The 13,267-nt window shown below is 45.9% G+C and overlaps 1 protein-coding gene across 6 annotated transcripts in view; it reads right to left on the minus strand.

The window, feature by feature from the left end:
* Positions 1-13,267, minus strand: part of VGLL4 (vestigial like family member 4) — a 150,981-nt gene that overhangs the window by 16,554 nt on the left and 121,160 nt on the right. Inside the window, exon 1 of one of the 6 annotated variants that reach the window (XM_027584187.2) lies at positions 7,928-8,000. The exons of the other annotated variants lie outside the window; for them this stretch is intronic. Within the exon in view, the coding sequence (XP_027439988.1) occupies positions 7,928-7,941 (14 nt within the window). The 5' untranslated portion in view covers positions 7,942-8,000. Of the gene's footprint in view, positions 1-7,927; positions 8,001-13,267 lie in introns of those variants that run through there. 6 annotated transcript variants of the gene reach the window in all.

Below are 13,267 nucleotides of genomic sequence, written 5' to 3' on the forward strand. Positions count from 1 at the left end.
AGTTAGGAAAGAGGCAAGAACAGATCCACACTCACAGCTCTCAAGAAGACACCAACCTTGCTGACACCCTGATCTGGGACTTGTAGTCTCCAGGACTGGGAGACAATCTATTTCTCCTGTTTGGGCCCTTTACTTTGTGGTACTTTGTCAGGGCGTTCCTGGGAAACCAGTACAATTTCCATGGCTTTTCCCCACCATTGTTTTATACTTCTTTATTCTCCACAATCATGTTTTTTTCTGCTTTATCTGTAATTAACAAATCCTGCCCCCCTGCGAATGCATGAATGTCTTCATGCTTCATTTTCAAAGAGGCTCCTAAGATCCAATGGACCTTGTCATGCATGCCTGTCATTAGGAGGCATAGTTAATGAACACCAAGAAATGACGACACAAGTTGAGACAGTGTATGTGAAGCCAGGCCTGCCAGGGAGAAGCTGGAGGGTTAAGCTGTCCCCACTTCACTTCCAAGAGCAATTCAGGAAGCCAGGAAAAGGCATCCCCAGCTGCCCCCACATACAAGAGGGAAGACGCCTGTCAGCCAAGTTATAATCCAAAACCTTTTGGCTCAGTAACATTTTGGACAGATGACGGCATAAATGACCCACCAGATCTTTCCATCATTCCTGCACTGATGGGCCCATCAATAACCAACCCCTCAAGCCCCTGGGCCAACTGTGAGTACTGTCCCCCGCCTTCCTGCATCAGTGCGTGCTTGTGCAAGCCGTCTGGGGCGCCCGCCACCATGCCCTTGGAACACGGAGGGAACCAGAGCTGAGAGGTGGAGCGATCACCCAAGGTCACGAGGCAGGTAGGTGGTGAGGCAGGGACTCAAATGAGGCCAACCCTTCCTCTTCTGCAGAAATGGCCTTCAGGGGCTTCAGAAACAGCACATTTCTCTAGGGCAGGGAGAGGGGGGAGAGATCACAAAGAGGAAATATGTATCTAAGTGACATTTCCGCCGTTACCGACTTGGACTCTGTCTCTGTAATTGCGTCAAGGGTTTCCAATCAAAGCCTTCCCAGGAGTGAGAGGCACTAAATTAGTATAAGGACATCTCTGCATACTCTCCAGCCTTCAAGATTCCTCAGATTTCCCTCCATTCCTCCCTCAGGCCAGCCGTCATGAGCGTTCTGGGAACTCCTGCCCTTCTTTCTGCAGGAGACAGGAAGGAACTCCAGGGGAAAGTGGGTCTCTCCTTAAGCACAATTACTATACAGATCTGCACACACACACAAAGGACCCCAGGGCAGCCAGGAAACTTGACTGACGTCACCTGGAGCCACAGGGTTGCGTGTACCCAGCACAACCACTTAAGTAAAGCTTCAAGATAAAATTGAAATGTAAGCCTTAGGAGAGAATACATTTTTCAACTATTTTAGTTAGAAACCTGTCTCAGGGGCGCCTGGGTGGCTCAGTCATTAAACGTCTGCCTTCGGCTCAGGTCATGGTCCCGGGGTCCTGGGATCGAGCCCCGCATCGGGCTCCCTGCTCAGTGGCGAGCCTGCTTCTCCCTCTCCCACTCCCCCTGCTTGTGTTCCCTCTCTCGCTGTGTCTCTCTCTGTCAAATAAATAAAATCTTAAAAAAAAAAAAAGAAAGAAAGAAACCTGTCTGAAACATCCCACGACTTCTTTCCTTTCTTGGTGACTCAGGATCTTCATTCAGCATAAACACAGCTCTAGGATATGACGGAGCAGGGCCCCGTGACAGGCCTGGCCCAAGTCGTCTCAGGCTGCTCGGCCGCGTGCATTCCTGGGTCAGCGACGACAGGGTCACTCCTGGAGAAGCCACTGCCACTGCTCGTCACCCTGCTCCTCATGGTGGGCCAAGAAGCAAGGCAACGAGGTATGCCAGAGCAGTGTGTAAAGGAAGAGTAGACAGGCCCCCTTCCCCGTCTACCACTCCAGCATTCACAGAGCCAACCGCCTGCACAAAGGAAAAACTTTCCAGAACTGTCACCCACAGGAGGCAAGACTCCCAGCAGCGCCGGTGGGCGGGGCAAAGCTCTAGCTGGGAGACTCAAGCCAGTTTCCAAATAGCTCAACCCCATGTAAATAAGGCATTGGTTTTCTTTGACCAGACCCTTCTGCACATGTTTTCCATCATCAGCTGAGACACGAGGAAAAACTAACGTTTGAGAAAAGAGGTCAACCTGACAACATGACTTGTAGAGCATCTCATCCAGCCCTCCCCCACCACACCACGGTTGCCAATGACCGCCACCAAGGCAGCGGGCCTCCACCTGTGGGCAGGGGCCCCAGGGTCCATGCGCACAGCAAGCGCCGCTCACCCCGCGGACAGATCACACGGCCCACAAGTGCACACTCGCGGAGTTTTCATGTGAATGGAGGTGTGCCTGAGACTCATAAAATATAAATTAATTTAAAATTCCTACTGCTGGGATGCCTGGGTGGCTCAGTCGTTAAGCGTCTGCCTTCAGCTCAGGTCATGAGCCAGGGTGCTGGGACCGAGCCCCGCATCGGGCTCCCTGCTCCGCGGGAAGCCTGCTTCTCCCTCTCCCACTCCCTCTGCTTGTGTTCACTCTCTCGCTGTCTCTCTGTCAAATAAATACATAAAATCTTAAAAAAAAAAAAATTCCTACTGCTACTAAACTGGTAGGAGCGTTTGTCATTATGTAGTCTCTCGATGAAAGATATTTAAAAAATACAACCACTATCATATTTTTGTCATTAAGCAGAGTCCTTGTACCAGAGATGGGATGGAAAACATTATGTCGTCCCTTCTGTAACTGAGCTAAAATGTCTGAGGTGGACAAAAGCCTAGAAAAGACCATCTACCTCCCTTCACAACAACAGCAGCATCAATATGGTGTTATTCTGCTCTGCTGTCCTCATTTAGGGAATGCTTGGGTCAGCTGGGGCCGGACGGGCGAATGAGGGGGAGCAAAGGGACCTGCCCACCGAGACTGTCGAATGCCAGTGCTGGCTTTGCTGGGTCAACCCAGAGCTCAGCTATCCCTGCTGTTTCCCCCCCCCCCCCCCGCCCCAGTCTGATTCTAAGATCCACAGGCATACCTTCCTTGTGCTAGAAAAGTGGTGTGTGACCTGCTGCTTTACACACCCTCCTCAGGAAGGTGGAGGATGGAAGCACCCCCCCGCCTTGCTTAGCTATCCACTGGTCTGAGACCCAGAGAGAAGAAAGGTCCCTCTAGACACACCTAGGATGAAACAAACTCGGGAAAGTGACTTCCACGCACAGCACGCTGCTCAGAAGACTTCACCAGTCGGTGTCTAGACCAGTGCCTGGCTCACAGTGACTAACTTCCAAATGAACCAACCAAAGAGCACATGAATTCTTAGGAAAAACCAGCACTAACTGGCCTGAACAAGGCAGAGGAGCTCACGAAGCTGGTGACCCAAGCAGCACTGACACAGGGGGACATGGAGAGCCCACTGCAGCCATCGCAAAACCCCCGGAAAGGACTGGTCTGAAAACACCTTCAATCGTTATTCCTGCTTCCATTCTTCTGGGCTGGTACCAAGCCATCCTTCATAACCCCACTCAAGTTCTTCAGAAGCCTTACTCTTAGTGTTTACTCTGCATTTTGCTGCAAATCGTTGGAAAACATTATAAAGCCATTTAGCAAAAAGACTGGATGTTTTGTCCTGCTCAAAGGAAGGAAGCTTCATGGTAAAACGGCCGGGAATAAAGGAGAGAGTGAGGAATCAGAGCATCCCTAAGACGGCCATAAGGCTACTTTTTATTTTAACTGAAGTATAGTTGATGCACAATGTTACATTAGTTTCAGGTGTACCACAGGGTGATCCCACACGTCTATATGTTCTTCCTCACACATCCCTATTAGAGTGCCACTAGGTTCCCTGTGCTGTGCCTTCCACCCCCGTGACTCATTCATTCCGTAACTGAGGGGCAGCTACTTCTTAAACACTTCTGAGGATGGGCACTTACCTCCTCTTCAGGCATTTCACTCTACGACTGAAGAGCTTCAGTGAAAGGTTCTTCCTCACAATGAATGAAATCTGCTTTCCAGTATGATTCTTTGGTCAAAGGTCCAAACCTTTGGGAAGCGTTTCGAAAAACTCAATGAAGTCTATTTCCTCTTCTAACTCCTGGAAAACTGCTGTGTCAGTCCTGCCATACCCAGATTTCTCTTCACCACAGAATTGCTCCGAATTATACTGGACTGGACCCCTCACCATCCTGACACCCACCTCCACATGCCCTACAAATGAACATTCATCTGTAAGTGTGGTGCCCAGAACTAAAGATAATACTCCAGATACGATCTAACGCAGAGCACACGGGAAAAGATAACTCCCTTCAACTTGTGGTAGTATATTTCTGAACCAAACATCAGGACATAAGGTCTAGTAAGTAAGAACTAAGGTCAACAGAATAGAAAACTCCAAATCAGGATGATTTCAACACTCTCAGTCATCTAGAACTACACTTTTAACAGCATTACCCAAGATGCCAACAGTTATTTCAGCACCTGGGTCACTGAGTAAGTGTGTGGTCTTCTAAGTGCCTCCTACTCTTTTTATTTTAACTTGGCTATCTGTGTGACCCCACCTTGGCAAGGATTACAGATGAATTACCAGCCATATTTGCATCACATGTGCGCGCACATCGGAGATACACGGGCCAATGTCCTGCCTGTGCTATGGGTTTGCCGCAGCTCCCTCCTCCCCTATGCACACCCACACAGTCACCTTCCTGCACCTGACGCTGGTGGCAACCAGTTCCAAATGATTTCCTGACTTCTTGATATGAGAGGATAACCTCTAATTCAGTATATTTATTCAACACCAAACAAAAATTGGCCAGTTTTTCCTCTCAAAACCACCCACCTGCCCTGACATCAGAAACTTCTGTCTAAATTATTGAGTTAAATTGTCATATAACTAGACTAAAAAGTTTGAAAATTTAAGTATGGTGTATGTAAAGTGATTAAATATTCATCTAATAAAATATAATGAGGGATCTACCCAATATTCTTTAAAACAGTAGTAGCAAAGAACCTCAAAGACCTTTTCTCTGAGAGTAAATTATGTAGTGCATTAATGCTAGGCGTTTAGTGCATTAATTCCCTCTGAGCATCCAGACAGTCTAGGCTGAACCCCATCTTTCAAAGACTAGAGAAAAAGTTGGCCCCCTTTTTTTTAACACAGATTACATGATAGGAACAAGATGTGAATTAATGATTATTTTGAGGACCCACAGGTGCTTGGAAAAGGCTATTACAATTGATAGGCAAATCACACATCAATCTCTATTCTTGAAGCAGAGTTCCCAAAGGACTAAAAACAAACAAAAAAAACCCACAGATGGCCTATTTCATTTATCTCTGAGTTATAAAGTTGCGTTTCCTTACAAATAATCCTCATTTGCAAACTTCATGGACTTCAGAACTAATTAAGCTGTCCACTTGGTTCTATTGTAACATCATGAACATCTAAAAGCCATTCCCTGGCTACTAAAATCATGTCCGTATCCCAAACCTGAAACCTGGAAAAAAAAAACTGGGGGGTGGGGGGAGGAACCTCAGGGAACCTGGTGATTCTGTTCGACACTGAGGTGGCATTTTCCCCAAACTCTTGAGTTGATGAGACTAGAGACTAGAACATAGAACACCTTTGGAGAATCCAGAGGACCACCATTCCCTAATACCCCGATGACATAAACCCTCTCCTTTTCTTGGGGAGTACAAAACCAAATGGTAATCATTAATCCTAACTTTACCCTTTAAATTACAATCATCACCCCCCCCCCCAAGAGTCATCACACTGTGACTCTCTAGTATTAGGCACCGAATATCATATCCCCAGGGAGCTGGACTTCGGCTGTCTTCCAAACCGTTTACCTCCTTCTTATATACCGCTCATCCCAGCTGAGTATGGAACACATAATAGAGTCATTATTGTTTATTCAAGTGAACTGAAGTTAATCATTAGTTTTTAGAAGATTATTTTTTACTGTGGTAAAATACACATAAAATTCACCTTTTTAGTCATTTTTAAGTATGCCATTGAGTGGCATATTCACACTGTTGTGCAACCATCACCACCATCCACCTCCAGAATATTTTCATCTTCCCAAACTGAAACTCTGTCTCCATTAAACACAAACTCCCCATTCCCCTCCCCCTTCACCTGACAACCACCACCCTACTTTCCCTATGAATTTGACTCCTCGCATAAATGGAATCATTCACTATTTGTCCTTTTGTGACTAGCACATTTCACTTGGCAAATGTCTTCAAGGTTCGTCTGTGTTGTAGTGTGTGTCAGAACTGTCCCCTTTTTTAAGGCTGAATGATATTCCATTATGCGCATACATATTTTACCTCTTCATCCAGTGATGGATATTTGGGTTGTTTCCACCTGCTGGCTATTTTGAATAATGCTGCTATGAACATGGGTGGGCAAATAATAGTTTGAGTCTCTGCTTTCAATTCTTTGGGGCACATACAAGTAAAGTGGACTTGCTGGATCATATGGTAATTCTATATTAAATTTTTAGTCCTTACAAGTTTTGATAAATCATCTACATGTTTGTCCCTCTCTACTAGAGAAAAATAAAAGGTTTCCAAAAGGATGGTTCTGGCCCACAACAACAACAAAAATTCAAGTCTTGGTAACCACGGTCCAAGTGGTCCATGAGAGAAATGCTCATGAATAATGTAAATATTTTAAATAAAATTAAGTAAACAAAGAACATCCATCACCCAGCTCACGAAATTCAGCAAACTCAGGCACACACAGGGATGGGAGTCGATGCTGTAATCACCAGTGAGCATTTTGGATACTCACAAACTACATATTTGTGGTTCTCATTTCTCACTATGGGCCTTTAAAAATTACTTCGAGTCATCCAAGGATGGCTAATGTTAATAATAGTAATAACTACCACTTGTAGAACATTAGCGTACTGTTTTACAAAGTGTTTTGCACATATATTATCGTGAACAGATCTTGTTCAGTCTGCAACTCTTCTGTACTCCCAGAAAATGTGTTTCTCCAGTGATGAAACTAAAACCCCGTGTGCCTACCTGTGCGGGCAGGTGAGGGCCCCTGGCCGCCCAGCCCTCAGGTAGGCAGTCACCTCGCTCCGTTTTAACCTGAGCTTCGATTCAGAGCAAGGAGGGGCGGGGAAGGTGGGGGGTAGGAGGCCGCTCCGTGGAGTTATCTGACAAGTTACTGAGAGATTAAACAAAAGCATTCATTTTCTATTAAATGTGAAGGATCTCTCCATCACTAATTGATCCAACTCACAGAGAGGGGACTCAAGTAAAATTTCCACAGAGGGAAGTGGTCAAGTAGCTGAGGTCAAAACCTCCAGACTGCAATTGTGGCCAAGGGCTTTTATTTCCCTTGTAATTTTCTTTAAGAATAAATGTTAAACCTAAAACATACCCCCTTTTGGAGGCGATCCTGCCAGCTGAAATGAGTAGGAAGAAAAAGCACCCAGTACTCCCTGAATCAGCAGCCACTCAAACTATGCGCCATTGTCTTGAGGCGGTCACATGATAGCCCGGCCTGGCAAGAACATGTCAGCCATCACCTGAAGCCCAGTTACTTCCAGTCCACTAAGGCTACAATTACGAGTGTGCGTTAACCCTTCCAGCTCACACGTGTCATCGGGGGCCAGCGCGGCAGCCCCGTGGACAGCCCTCTCCCTGCGGCCAGGCCCCTCTCCGGAGCAGCGCGGTGGGGGGGGTGGGGGTGGGGGAGGGACATGGCTCTGACTGGGACACAGTGCCATCTGGTGAGGAGAGAGGGCTGGGCAGGAACACCACTGCTGTCCCTTCTGAGCAGAGTCAACTCTACCTCTCCCAGTACTCGCTGCCTCATAGTTTAAATTAATTACAGCTGAAAATACAGGGTTGCCATCTGGTTTGAAAAAGCAAGGATAAGGGAATAAAATGAAAGGGTTTTTGGTACTAACCTCACTTTAATCATTGCCAAAGAGCATGAAGACAGCCCAGCGTCCTCCCACAAGAAAGCCTTGGGCCTCACAAACTTGGCAAGCAGGCCCAGGCACAAAAGTGGGTAGGCAGAACGCCTGTCAGAATAAGAGTCCCCGTCAGCGAGGAGAGCTGCAAGGTAAGGGGGCCTGCCCGCCCCCGCACTGCAAGCAAAGTTTCCTGCGGGTCCTGGGATAGATTGGTAACTCCTGGGAGGGTTTATTTACACACAGTGTCTTGCCAAAATGTTACATGCATCATTACAGTTCCATTTTGTGCGCAAATAGATCTGCTGTCAGAATTACAGCATGCGATTTCCTCTTTCTTTGTTTCTCCATCTTCCATAACATAAGGCTTTTTTATAAAACTCTAAATAAGGCTAAACAAAACACAGGAGAGGAAGGTTGCTGGAGAAGCGAGCCAGCTCTGACGGAGCCACGCATGCGGCTCCGCGGCACCCTCGCATCTGGCCCCTCAGTGAAGGAATGTCAAAAATCCTCGTTTTTCCTCCACTGCAGCCTCAACTAGTCTCACTTGTGTCTTGTAGGAAGCAACTTCCTCTGCTTTCCTCCCACCAGGAGAATCCTGGATGAGAGGCTCTTTTCTATTAGGACTCGGGCTGCAGAGAACTGCGGACTGTGGGCACCAGGAAGGCAAAGGTACCACCACAGTCCTTGCTTTGTCTTGACGGGCTTTCGGTGGGTGCAAAAAACTTCCACATCTGCAGGTTTCTCAATCAACCACACCCCAGCATCAAGTGGCCCATCAGGGCAGGGCATCAAGCCAGATTTTCAACCCAATTTAAATCTTCTCCTGCCCACCACCTGAGTCCCCCCCCCACCCCGCCCCGTCACCCAGGTGAGTTTTGCAAACAAAACCCGGATGTACCCGAACTGCTTTCAGAATGGGAATCCTCCCCACCCCCGAGGCACAATGGTGTTGACTGGAATAAACTCTAATCAATAGGTTGTGGTCATTCATAAACCACAGATCAGAATGCTAACAGAGAAGGTAAAAGCAGATTATGACGATAAGCATTTCTGTTCTAGGGAAAAACACATCTTCAACCCAAAAATGATTCGAAAGTTGTCTTCCAAATCCTGCCCTGACAGAATCATTGTCTATAGCAACAGTGTCCATAACATTCAGAATCTCAGGAGTGCAACTTTCGAGTAAATGGTACATCTGTCAAACCACAGGAAACATCTGGTAAAATGGTTAAATAAAAACAGAATCTAAACTTTTGATTTCAGAGCTTACTTATGGTGCCCACTAAGAGGCTATTAAAACAAACACCGAAAGCACTCTGGCCACGCACAGTGCTCATAGCAAAAGTGCGATAGCAAAAGATGTCCTTGGGGGAAAGGGAAGGACAAAGCAGACAAGTCAGGAAAGGAAGGCGATGACCGCTCCTCCCAGGGCTCTGTCCTGCACACCAGGCACAGCTAAGTCCCCTCCCCTGACCAGGGCTGACTCCTTCCCTGCACACCCACATCCCCCATGCCACCAACAAAGAGGCACTTGGGAAATGCCGGATAAAATGAACTAATGAAGTAATGCACAAACAATAGGCTTTTCTCCATCCCACAGCAAACGTGTATTAAGTAGATACAATTATCCTACCATCAAAACACAGCAGATGTGTTACACGGTACTCACCAACACATTTCAGTCCCTCCCAGAACACTTTAGAAGACTCTTCCATTAAAGAAAAGATTGAATGATTCAACCACTTCCAAATTTTAAAAAAAATCTGTATTTCAAAAGAACAGTAATGCTGAAAAGCAAATGGCAAACTAGGAAAACGGGTTATTTTCCTAACATATCTGATGAAAGATCCTTGACATGAAAAGTTGTAACACAGTAAGAGAAAAATGAATGCCCTACTTAAAAAAGAGTGAAAGATACAAAGTCAAAAAGAAGAAATCCAAATGGCCAGTAAGCACATGAAAAGATCATTCAAGTTCCCTAGGAGCAGAGATGGAAAAAAAGGCAAGTTACTGCACTGATGCCCCTATGAATCTTGCAAAAATCAAATACATGGTAACAGTCACTTTGTGATGATGCAGGGAGACAGGCACATGCATACAGTTACTAGAGGGAATGTAAATCAGAGGGCCTACCAGAGACCAAGCCGGCAGAATGCACCAAAGTAGCAAAGGGTGCCCTCGGACCCAGAAATCCCACTTCTAGAAAAAATGGGAAATATGACATATAAACAAGGATGGATATACACACATCATCCCAGAAGTTTTGCAAATAACAGTGAAACACTGCAAACAACCCAAATAATATCTGCATTTGTCAACAAGTTCTTTTGGTGACAAGCAACATAAAATAAGGCTAGCTAGTTGAAGGAAAAAAAGGGGGGGATTTACTGGAAAGATACTGTACTACATTTCTTGGAAATGAAAGAAGAGTCAAACAACCAATCCTGGAAAAGGACAAAAATGAGGCAGCCCCACGACCTCAGCAGCAGGAGGTAGAGGGAGCGCCGTACTCCTGTGAGCCGTCCCCGGCTGCTGCCAAGCCCGGAGCGCGCCTGCCCTCTCCCAGTACCGCAGCAAGATGCTTGGCTGGGAGGCACCATGGCCAACAGCTCCAGGTCTTACCACTCAGTCCCCTTTCCAGGTCCTACACATATATCCGAACCCAATCTCAGCGCCATTGAAGAATTACTGACATCAAGTGTTAAAAATTCTGAGACTGTTTTTATAAGACACCACACATGCTGCTGAAAATTAGAAGACTCGCCCCCCCTCCCCACCCCCCACAGCACCAGTTTTCAGTCAAAAGACTTCACCTGAGCTTCAAATGAATTCTTTTTCAGTAAGAAATTGGGGATCTTTTGGGAAAGCAATCTACTGAGGTTTTGTTTGAGTTTTGTAGGTTTGGGAAGAAAAGGAACAGAGAATGTTCCATCTTTGCCAGGAATAAGTGAAGGTACTGTTGTTTTTTGTTTTGTTTTAAGTAAAACTGTTGGAGTTACAGGCTAGAAATAGAAATGAGCCTTTGGGGCATTAGTAATAAAAATCTATGAAAAGGTTGGGGTGCCTGGGTGGCTCAGTCGTTAGGCATCTGCCTTCGGCTCAGGTCATGATCCCGGGGTCCTGGGGTCGAGCCCCACATCGGGCTCCCTGCTGAGCGGGGAGCCTGCTTCTCCCTCTCCTACTCCCCCTGCTCACATTCCCTCTCTCACTGTCTCTCTGTCAAATAAATAAATAAAACCTTAAAAAAAAAATCTATGAAAAGGTGAGTTAAGCTATCTTAGAGCAGGCATGAAAATTTTTAATTTGTTCCATAAATCTCAGCTGTCTTGTGTCCCAGATCCTTTGCCTCCTCCTCACCATGACTTCTCTCCCTTTCCCTCGTCCCCGGATTCTGAGCTCTCACTTCCCACCACATAACAACCACACACAGAGCCTGAATACTGCCTTTATGTATCATGTACAATGCCACCCCTCCCAAGGTTCACAGACAAACCAGCTCCCTGCCAGGGGTCCCACTGGTGTCCCAAGGGCGACCTCCCAGGGCGCTGGCACTTGTCCCTGTCCAGGTCCCGTTTCCTTTAGCCACCAGAATGCCATTACCACCCACCCTTCCACAAAATGGGAAAAATCTAGTCGATATCAAATGCAAAGTATGTTGTGTAATTGAATCCTCAATTAAAGAGAAAAACATCTATAACGGACATCACTGAATGTGAATATATTAGTATATTAGATCATATCATTATTAAAACATAGATACAAGGGAAAGCAAATTTGGCAAAATATTAACAACTGGTGAAGCTAAGTGATGGGTACTCACTGAACTAGTTGTTCAATGTTTCTGCAGATCTGAACTTTTTCCAAAATAAAAAATTGGGGCAGGGGACGGTGGAGGGAGAGAAGGATGACAGGTCAGATTATCACCAAATTTGGATGGTACGTCTAGAATGATCTAACCAAGTGTAGGCGAAGTGGGATGTCACATAGTCTTATAGAAGAGCTGACACAGGGATATGGGGAGGAACAGGGTGATGGAGAGGTCATGCCATACACATTAAGATGCTATGGGCAATGAAAATGTTAGTTTCAAATATTAGCGTCAAAATGGAAATCGTGAGGCAGGTTGGACAATCCAAACTGACCACCCTGAATTGTCAAAAAGCTGCTTCCCACACTGTGTAGCTTGTCTAAAGGTATATAATAGCAGGAATTTAAATAAATTCTTTTAAATTTTAACCACAGTTAAGGAAGAGTTCAGTGACTGACAATCCAAGAAGGCCATCTACAGAAGTGGGAAAAGGGAGTTTGAGACAGATCACCAAAATCCCCTGAAAGTCACCCTAAAGAACCTGGATTTTATCTTGTCAAAAAGGAGCCAGAACCACCACCCCCACCCCAATAAACTTTGCCATGTCCTCCAAATCAAGATTACCTGCTGACTACGGCACTGTGCAGCCATCAGCCTCTTTCAACGAGGTCTCCTTTCCCCAGCGTTATCCATGTTTCACCCTCAGCTCCTAGACGGTGCTGCTTCCATCAGCTGCTCTAACTTGCTCTAAAGCTAAACGCCTAACGCAAAATGATGCAGGATCATTCAAAACCAACACACAGGGAACTAGGGCTGTTAGTGATGCCAGCCCAAAGCTATCACACACAAATAAAATAAACACAACGAACCTATTAGAATAGCCAATAAACACTTTGGCTTTGAGAAGTTTTTCAGGTAGATTTGAAAAAAACACCAAAAGTAGTGAACACTTGGGCACATATTTGTTTGCTTTTCTAGTAGGAACAGATCTACTCTTTGGGTTGATTTCCACCCCCGAAGAAATGTCTGGCCATCCCTCTGAACTGTGAGGTGCGCCCAGCTGAAGTGAATTTCTCATTTCCATATACCTTACATCATGTACACACTGGCATCAGAGCACGATGCATAAGAAGAAATATAAATAGAGCAGTGGGAAAAAAACACATTTCATTCATACACTAAACTCTGAAGGCTTATTACTCAGCGTCAACATCAGGAAAAGATCATTTGATCCAAAACAAGCATCACAAGCAGGGCTAGTGATTCAGATTGTAAACTGTGCATTTGCCCAGGTACTAGGGGTTTGTGTTTTCCCGTCTTGGGGGAGCAAGGGACAGACAGGGAAAGGAAGGCAGTGGAGGTAGTGATGGTGGGGTTCTCTCTGTTCCAGCATGCTCCCTGAACCAAACATCAAGGCTCCAAGGAAAGCACGGAAGCACAGTAAGTGGTGCCACACGGGGTTTATTACATATCTAAAAGCTATTCTCAAATATCTCTCCCAAAGGGAAGAGAGTTCCGACAGT

The sequence above is a fragment of the Zalophus californianus genome, chromosome 1 (assembly GCF_009762305.2).
Source record: "Zalophus californianus isolate mZalCal1 chromosome 1, mZalCal1.pri.v2, whole genome shotgun sequence".
NCBI classification, from domain to species: domain Eukaryota; kingdom Metazoa; phylum Chordata; class Mammalia; order Carnivora; family Otariidae; genus Zalophus; species Zalophus californianus.